A 9,831-nucleotide genomic window follows, 5' to 3' on the forward strand; every position below is an offset into this window, starting at 1 on the left:
ATAAAAACTTCCCTACCTTTATCTAAATACTGTTCACATATATGCTTCAATGTAAACACTTGATCTACACATCCCCTACCCACTCTGAAGCCTCCCTGCTCATCCACAATCCTACATTCTGTCTTACCTCTAATTCTTTCAATTATAACCCTACCGTATACTTTTCTTGGTATACTCAGTAAACTTATTCCTCTATAATTTTTACAATCTCTTTTGTCCCCTTTCCCTTTATATAAAGGGACTATACATGCTCTCCGCCAATCCCTAGGTACCTTCCCCTCTTTCATACATTTATTAAACAAAAGTACCAACCACTCCAACTCTATATCCCCCCCTGCTTTTAACATTTCTGTCATGATCCCTGTCTATGATTTATTATATTCATCGGATCCTTTTCCTGATGGAACCCCTAATGAAAGTGCACTTATATGCACCAGTACTCCATACCATCAGCTCATTGTTCATTCTTCGCTGCATCACACTGTAGTCCGCATGCACTTGAATAAGTGGTATACAATTTGTTCTTTGTATTTCTCTCCTTCTCAGGCATTATCTATCCCAGATGTTGCATTTCTGGTTTCTTCCTTATCGCCACCACTTCTGTTACTTGGCGATTTTAATGCCCACCATTTTCTCTGGGGATTGTCTCACTGTGACTCCCATGGCATTCAGTTGGAGGCTTTTCTCGCTTCACTCCCCCTCCATGTTTTAAATACAGATACTCCCACCCATTTTGATCCCCGTACTCATTCCTCCTTAATGGTACTAGACTTCACCTCGTCTGTCTTCCCTGACTTACATGACAGTGATCATTTTCCAATCATCCTTACTTCGTATTCACCACCTCCTCGTAGCCCACACTGGCAATTTGACCGAGCAAATTGGGACCTTTATTCGTTTAACTGCTTTTAGCTTTTAGTGAGGCTCCGTCTTCGTCCTCCATTGATGAGCTTTTACATCTCTTCTCAACCTCAGTTTTAACTGCAGCTTCACATGCTGTACCCCAAACATTGGGCAGGCATTCTCAGAAGTGCGTGCCTTGGTGGTCTTCTGCTTGTGCTTGGGCAGTACTTTTGAAATGCACTGCGTGGGGCAGGTACCAGTACAAAAGAACCAGAGAGACTCCTTGATTTAAAGTAGAAGAAAGCGGTCACTCACCGTGTCATCCGTGATGCTAAACGCACTTGCTGGCGGGATTATGTTCCTACCATCACTTCTGCTTCCTCTATGAGTGCAGTCTGGAAAAAAGTACAGAAACTGAGTGGTAAATACTCTCCCGACCCGGTTCCTGTTCTTCGGATTGCCGGTGTTGATATAGCAAACCCTCTTGACGTTGTCACCGAAACTGGTAATCATCTATGCCCCTCGTTTCGTTCCTCAAAGTCTGTCAGAGAGTTAGACCCCTTAAACTTTTCTTCAATCAGAGAAGAATCTTATAATGTGCCTTTCACACCTCTGGAACTGGAGGCAACACTTTCAGCTTGCGAATCATCGCCAGCTGGGACTGACGGAATTCACATTCGTATGCTACAGCATTTACATCAGTCATCCCTTGCAGGCCTCTTACGACTTTTTAATCTTATTTGATCACAAGGAGTTCTTCACCCAGCTGTGGAAATCTGCCGTTGTTCTCCCTTTCCACAAACCGGGTACTACGGGACATTATTCCTCCCACTATCATCCCATTGCTCTTACCAGTGCAGTTTGCAAGGTGATGGAATAGGAACACTGCAGAAGGTCTGCTCACAAACTTATCCAATCTCCCTTCCAAACTACTCAAGATTTTAGACTCTATAACCCCACTCGGTAGATCATCAGATGCAGCATTCTCCACCTGACCTCAGCATTCTGAACCTGACTATAAATACTCGAGAGTATTTATAGTCAGGTACGCATTGCTTCAAAGCAGACGTAGACCACACTTCACGATGCACTTCTCGAACAGGGTAAAGATCAAACCAGAGAGTGGGACAGTCAATGACTCGTCTAAGGTAGCACTTGCAGCTGTCGTCAGTGGCAGACGAAACCGAGGCTGAAAAACTTATTACCACCACTGCTACAACCACTCTACGAGATCAGGGATTTATTGTCTTGACTTCCCCAGCTCTGAGGGCCAGGAGAACTGTGTTCCTCAAGATACTCGACAGGCTCATCACTGCCCAGCCTACCGAAAAAATCAAGTCGTCCATTGAAGCACAGAACCCTTGGGCCAAGGTGGAATTCATTATCAAAATACTCAATGCCTCCTCCATGCTGAAGGTCACCTTCAGTGACGTCAACATGGCAGCCAGAGCTCTCGCTGAGGGACTGGCTATTCACTACTTCATGATCAATCCAGCCGTCATCGAAGCAGAAAAATTCCATCAAATTCCAGTGTTCCAACTGTTACTCATACCTACATACCGCCAATGACTGCCCTGCCAAGAATAAGAAGTTCTGCTCCACCTGTGGCCAAGAAGGTCATGACTTCAAGACGCGCACTACTGCCTCTCCACCTAAATGCTTGATCTGCAAGAATGATCACCATACTCTTGCTGCCAAGTGCCCAACCAGACGAGATATACTTAAGAAACAACTCCAACAACAAAAAAAAACTGCACAAGCGACTACATATGCTATTACCAAGCTTCAAGCAGATACTACCAAGATTCTTCAAGAAACGCAAGCTGCATCTACCACTTCTTCGCCAGCTCTTGCTGGCGACTCCACCAAGATTCTTTACTGCATCATGTATGCTCATGTGCAGAATGTAGCTGAACCTGGTTCCTTCAACACCACCATCAACGAACTCTTCAAGCTCCTTCCACAGAGATCATAAAATCCACTGCAAATGTCGCCGCTACCACACTGCTACCACACCTTCCTCCCGACACAGAGATGGACCAATCAGAGACCACTGAGACGCTGACCGATTCCACCAATGAGAGTCCACCAGCACCTGCTTCCACCTCCGTCACAACGGACCAATCAGACGCCTCACCTCAATCGTCTCAGCCACCAGCCAAGAAGGTGGCAAGAGCCTTGGGATGCATCCCTACGTACTACGGCCACTCCTTCACAAGAAGTCCAGATCTTGCCTGGTGTATACTTCTACACAACCAACCAGAATGAGAACGCAATGTACACTCTAGAAATTGTTAAACGCCTCCACAACGGGACAGTCAAGTTCACCTGCGACTCAACTCGATCATTCACCACTGAATCCCTGATCAACCTACTCTCAAAAGGTCACTGCTTTGTGGCACTCGACTACACAAGGAAGAAATTCAGGACTCTCCAGAATGGGGCTGCCGAAGACGGTACCCTCGCCTAGCAGGACTGTCAATGATCAATCACCGTGAAGACAAGTTTCCCCAGCACTTTGCTGCCTGTTAAAGCTGGGGTGTGGCTCCAAAACGAACCCTGTAATTGCTGCCTCCGCCCCCCTATGCTGCTGAAGATGCTAAACGAGAAGACACTTCCCACTTGGGGAGTCACCGTAAGACAGAAGAAGAAGTCACCGTCCAACCGGAGGGCCCCAAGAAAGAATACAGAAGAAAGAAGATGATGAACGACACCCCCCACCCGGGAGGCCACCGCCGGGTAGCCTTCTGGAGAAGACCCGGGCCGGAAGTACCGGCAAACCTACAACACCAAGAACACCCCAGGTAGATCTGTTTATGACTTGGGAAAGCCCACTGTGTGGGCGAAACGTTGTCAATAAAGGATCACATTATACTGCATATGTGTTTATATTTCCATTGTGTCGGTATTTTATACCATTTTTTTCCACCTGGTAAATAGACATTTGATGTGTTATTTAGAGACACTCAACAGGGCCGTTCTACCATTGACCTCGTACTACATTTAAATACGTATGTTTGTAATGCCTTTGCCAATAACCACTCAGTTATCGCCATCTTTTTTGACCTTGAGAAGGCATATGACACAACTTGGAGGTATAATATTTTGGCCCAGACCCACTCCTTAGGCCTCCTGGGCAATCTACCATTTTTCCTTAAGAACTTCTTAAACGAAAGACATTTCCGTGTTCGGGTTAATAATATGTTTTCCCCGGACTTTGTCCAAGCTGAAGGTGTTCCCCAGGGTGTATTCTGACCACAACACTTTTTTTCCCTTGATATAAAAAATCTGGCATCTGTTCATCCATCTAATATTTGGTCATCACTATATTGATGACTTCGCTATAGTTTGTGCAGGCACTGACTGTCACCTCACTGCAGTTTCTCTCCAGCATGCAGTCAACCATGTTTCCAACTGGGCTACCACTCATGGGTTTAAATTTTCTAGCACTATAGCTCACCAAATTACTTTCACTAGATGTTCTGTCAACTCTGATCATCCATTGTACCTATATGGCTCGCGTATCCCAGAACGTGATACGGTCAGGTTTCTCGGCCTTCTGTTTGACTGTAGGTTATCCTGGAAACCTCACATTACCTCTCTGAAGGCAACTTGTCATAGCCGGCTGAACCTCCTTAAAACCCTCGCTCATCTTTCTTGGGAGGCTGATCGTAGAACTCTCCTTCGACTACATTCAACCCTAATTTTACCGAAACTCGATTATGGCGACCAGATATATTCAGCGGCTTCTCGTGCAACTCTCTTTAGCCTTCATCCCATCCATCACCAGGGATTACGTTTATGCCTCGGTGCTTTTCGCTCTTCGCCAGTTGAGAGCCTCTATGCAAAAGCGAATATTCCATCCTTGACCGATCACCGTGATGCTCACTACCTTTGCTATTATGTTCGCTCTCATGACTTCCACAATCCTTCTATATACAGGATAGTCACTGATGTTAGCAGACGTTCTTCATTTGTTGGTCGCCCCTGTTTACTCTATACCTCTTCTCTTCGCCTACATTCGCTCTTGTCTTCAGTTACCACCTTTCTATGTTCATGTAGCATCTCAATTTTCCCTACCCCCCCTTGGGAAGTTCTGACGATTCATGTCTGTTCTTTCCCACTGCCATGCACAAAAGCCAAACTGCCTACGGTGGCTTTTGATCTCATTCTCATGCCATCGCAGTGTATACCAATGGTTCCAGCAGTGTTTCCAGACGTGCGAGGGCATTTATTATTCCCGGGTAGCATTTTTATGGCTGAATTATATGCCATTCTCGTAGCACTTATCCGTATTGCATGTGTCAACACTTGTGGTAGTTTCAGACTCCCTTAGTGCTTTACAGGCTATAAGAAAATTTGATACACCTCATCCCCTGGTTCTTCGTATCCAACCTTAGTTATGCTGTATCTTTAGCAAGCACAAAGATATTGTTTAATGTTGGGTCCCTGGCCATGTTGATGTACAGGGCAATAAACAGGCAAACACTGCTGTGCGATCAGCAGTATATGACCTCCCAGTTTCATATAGAGGTGTTCCATTCAAAGATTATTTTAATGTAATTGCTACCCACCTTCGCATCCGTTGGCAACAACATTAGTTTGATCTGCTACATAATAAATTACATTCTATTAAACCAAGTATAGGTTTCTAGCTGTCTTGTCATCAGTGTCGAGGTTGGGAGACTACACTCTCTCGTCTTCACATCGGCCACACTCGTCTTATTCATGGATATCTCTTGGAGAGGCGCCCTGTTCCACCCTATGAGAATTGTCAGGTTCCAGTTTCTGTTAGCCACATTCTGTTGGATTGCCCACTATCAGCGACCACGCAGAAATTACCACCAACGTCGTCATTGTTCTACTGCCCTTACTTTACCTTCCCTTCTTGCTGATGGATCCTCCTTTAACCCAGACTCTTTCATTGACTTTTTGACAGCAAGTGATTTACTACACAGACTGATGATGATGCCTCTAGCACTCCTCACAGCCTTTCTACTTCAGTCTCTTGCTACCCTCTACCCCTGCACTATCCACTGCCCTGTTGCACTCCATTACCTAATAATAATCCCTGCCCCTCTTACTACCCAATACCCCTGCATCCTTCCCTGCCCTGCTGCGCTGTATGACCCTTCTAAGTTTAGCTCTTTTCTTTAATTATAATAATACCTCAAAACCAAACGGAGAGAGATCACTTCAAGAACATCCTATGCAGCATTACATTTCCGAAGTGTCTTTGATGTCTTGGATATTGTCCCTATGTACTGTAATCTTCACCAAATTTAAGACACCAAATTAAAGACACCAAATTAAGTGGAACCCACCATAGATTTTCCTCAGAGAAAAAAAAAGGATAACTCGTGTTGCGTCCCTTGATCGTCGTTCTGCATCACTGATTCATGACATCAACATCAACGCTGCTTTTCACTCTGCTTTTTTTTTTTAATTGAAGACTGTGCTATTTAGTGTCCTGGTTAACTCAGACATGAGCTACGATTTCATACCTGGAATATACCTGGCGAGGGTCTAGGAGATCAGTCCCCCGTGGCCCAGTCTGTGACCAGGCCACCTGGTGGATCAGGGTCTTATTAGCCAGGCTGTTCCTGCTGGCCGCACTCAGATCGACATACGGACAATAGCCCAGCTTGTCAGGTACCGACGTTAGGTGCCTGTCCTGCGCCTTCTTGAATACAGCCAGGAGTCTATTGGGAATCCCCCCTTATGTCTGCTGGGAGGCAGTTGAACAGTCTTGGGCTATTAGGCTTCTTCAAAGTGTTGAACCAAAGCTCTTGGGCCATTTATTGCTAGTCTCCAGCTCCTGGATCTTTTTGGGGCTGTTAAGTAGTAGTTCCTAGGTCTCTTAAAGTTGAGCTGCAGATCTTCTGCCTCTTTTAAATACCCTCCCAAATTCGTCTACTTCTCTTTGCATCATCTCTTCCGAATATTCCAAATGCACTGAGTCATGGGCAAAAAGCAATTGTAACAACTCCCACTCTGTACCAGATTCATTATCTTTTAATCTCACACCTTCTCCCCGACACCCTAGCATTCACTCTTTTAAGAACCCCTTCAAAAAATAGATTAAATAACCATAGTGATATCACACATCCCTGTCTTATAAGGCCTTTTACTGGAAAATAATATCCCTTACATACCATGACTTGAGCTACGATTTCCACATAAAAGCTTCACTGTTTTAAATAAGCCACCACTTCTTTCATACATTTGCAACATCTTCCACACTGCTCTTTTATCTATCCTATAATATGCATTTTTTAAATCCAAAAATGCAACAAGAAGCTTCTTACCATTTATAAGTATTGTTCATTTATTTGCTGCAATATAAAAAATTGGTCTATACATCGGAAACCCTTCCAAAACCTCCTTGTTTATCTTCAATCGTTCTCTCTCTCTCTCAATGATAATAATAATGATGTATATACCTTCATTGCTTTTCTTTCCTCTCTTGAACTTCTTGAGGATGTCCATGATGTTGGCAGGATAGCAGGACGGTACCAGCTGACGGTGTTATCTTCCTGGACAAAGCATCCACATTCAAACAGAAAGAGCCCACTACAATTCCTCTATGATCATCATGGGCAGCCAGCACCAGCACTGCCTGCCAGCATCCCTAGCCACCTTCCAGCATCACACGACGTCCACTTTATTTAAGAAGAAATTACATCATTATTTAAACAAATATTCTATAACATGAAATATTTCATTTTTTTTTAACTAAATATAATTTGAAAGTAAGACTAAGACAAGCATTCCATTTCCTTGTTTTCTATTGTACAATGAAATCTTGGACTGACAACTACTGTCTTCCATAAGACAGAATTAGCCACCACTAAGCCAGTCAAAAAAAAAATTTACCCATTCTCAGTACATCTCAGCGATGACTTTGAACAAGAGATCGATAAGCTATTTAGTCTTGGAATTACTAACCTTTCAAAATATGCTTGTTATGGTCAAAAAGTCGGAGAATTCTTACAAATTTGTACAACATTTCAGATATCATAATGCTATCATCGACCCTTGTAGGTTTAGCGCTTCTTTTTTTATAATAAATACTATCACTAAATGGGACACCCAACCAGTGGCTGTCATTAAAGACAATCCCTTCAAGTTTCATAACTCGCAATATATTTCAGAACTGGATACCACACAAGTTTACCATCACGATGAATTGAATTCTGATTCCAAACCTTAAAAAGATTTTACCTTCACAGAGTGAATTAATACATAACCCGCACTAAATAATCAATACTCAATCTTAAAACTTCAAGATTAGACGCCCAAGTTCATACTACATATACTAAATAATAATATAAATACCTACCCAAAAGAATACTGCCCTACACTCATTTGTAACATTCTCATACTGCAAACTACTTTCAGCAAATCACAGTGTTATATTCCTTTAATATAATTTCAATATTTACTATTGAAACTATTGTACAACTTAAACTATGATAAGTTTCTTTAGTATTAAGTAGTCAGTAAGCCATAACATTAAGTCTGCCCATAATGCCTAGGCATGATTGTGGCTCTCTGCACTGCAACTCATTATTGCAAATACATAATCTCAATGTACTCTGCAAAGAAACAAAATTGACTATTGACTATAGAAGAGAGGAGTTTACGACGACGTTTCGGTCCGACTTGGACCATTTACAGAGTCCAAGTCGGGCCGAAACGTCGTCGTGCGGGTTATTTGTGTATTGTTCCAGTCACGGTATTGTGCCTTTTGTTATTTATAGCGTGGATTAATGCCGTATACCACGATGTTATTTAGGTTGGGCACAGCTTGTGCAACCTATATTCAATAACCGAGTTCATTTTTCAGGTACTCATGACGTCCGCCTACGGCGACAATAGTTATTATGACTCAGACTTGGCATGAACACTGTAAGACACTGTCATGTTTACAAAGATCAAGATCCCGGGGGTCTGACAGTCAAATCTCAGAAATGTTAAACAGGATTTTACAGTATCTGGCCACTGTTATTTCTGTTAACAGTTTAAGTCCTTGTCCTGTTAAGACTAATGCTTTACAGTCGTGTAATTTCCCAAGTCTAAAAGGCTTTATAAATTTAAATAACATTTTGTCTGGCTATTTGACTAACAGTTTAAGGAAGTAAACCACACCACGGGTGGGGTTTGAACCCGCGGTCAGAGAGTGTCAAAACTCCAGACTGTCGCGTTAGCCACCGGGCCAGCTAGCTCCAATAAAATTCGTCCAACTAGGTATATTTCTACACCATAGGAAGGTTAGCATAGGCACCACTGTGTCCATGAATTCAAACCCCACCCGTGGTATGGTTTGTTTGCAATCGTGTCATTACGATTTCGTGAGTCAAGTTTAAGGAACGCCTGCAGCACACTGATGAAGCTCTGCTGCATTGTAACATCAAAAGATTCTTTATGAGTCCTCTCTGCTCTGAAAATCCTCGAGATTAATAAGATTTTCTGTTTACGAACAGATGCTTCTAACATAGGAGGAGGTGCTGTTCCTCTCCGGTACTTTGATAAGTCATTTCATGTGTCATGTACGTCATTTTATGTCGTGTACATTTCATGTACGTCATTTTGTGTCATATGCATCTCATGTGACATGTACAGCATTTCATGTGTCACGTACATTTCATGTGCCCTGTACCCTAAACAACAGCCTTAACAGGGAATACTAAACTTTTTATTTAGGAGACGTATCACACTCCTTTACTGCACCTGGTTATTACTGTGAGCCCTGGCAAGTTAATCCTTTAACTTTCAGATAGTTGATAATAGCGGGGGAAGCAACCACTTATCTGACTGGCTAAGCCATTGTGCTAATTTTCGGTATTAATTTTTTTGTGTGTGTGTGTCTGTGTGTGGTTTTTCCCCTTTAAATAATTGCTTTAAGTCCCGGGTTTACGTCACAATGAGAGATTTTGCAAGGAAAAAACTTCTGTTCGGCCGAATTCATCTTATTTATAAACTTTA

At 42.9% G+C, this 9,831-nt stretch overlaps 1 protein-coding gene across 4 annotated transcripts in view; it reads right to left on the reverse strand.

Moving 5' to 3' along the window:
* LOC128692565 (tyrosine-protein kinase Src42A) overlaps positions 1 to 7,540 on the reverse strand; it is an 87,744-nt gene extending 80,204 nt beyond the window's left edge. For 2 of the 4 annotated variants that reach the window (XM_070090085.1, XM_070090083.1), the window contains exon 1: positions 7,287 to 7,539. Coding sequence is in view for 2 of the 4 variants with exons in the window: in XM_070090083.1 (XP_069946184.1) it covers positions 7,287 to 7,332 (46 nt within the window). In the remaining 2 variants the exon portion in view is untranslated. Of the gene's footprint in view, positions 1 to 1,158; positions 1,239 to 7,286 lie in introns of all 4 variants that reach the window. The other 2 variants (XM_070090084.1, XM_070090086.1) reach the window with 2 other exon arrangements.
* Positions 7,541 to 9,831: the final 2,291 nt, after the last annotated feature.

The sequence above is a fragment of the Cherax quadricarinatus genome, chromosome 30 (assembly GCF_038502225.1).
Source record: "Cherax quadricarinatus isolate ZL_2023a chromosome 30, ASM3850222v1, whole genome shotgun sequence".
NCBI classification, from domain to species: Eukaryota; Metazoa; Arthropoda; class Malacostraca; order Decapoda; family Parastacidae; genus Cherax; species Cherax quadricarinatus.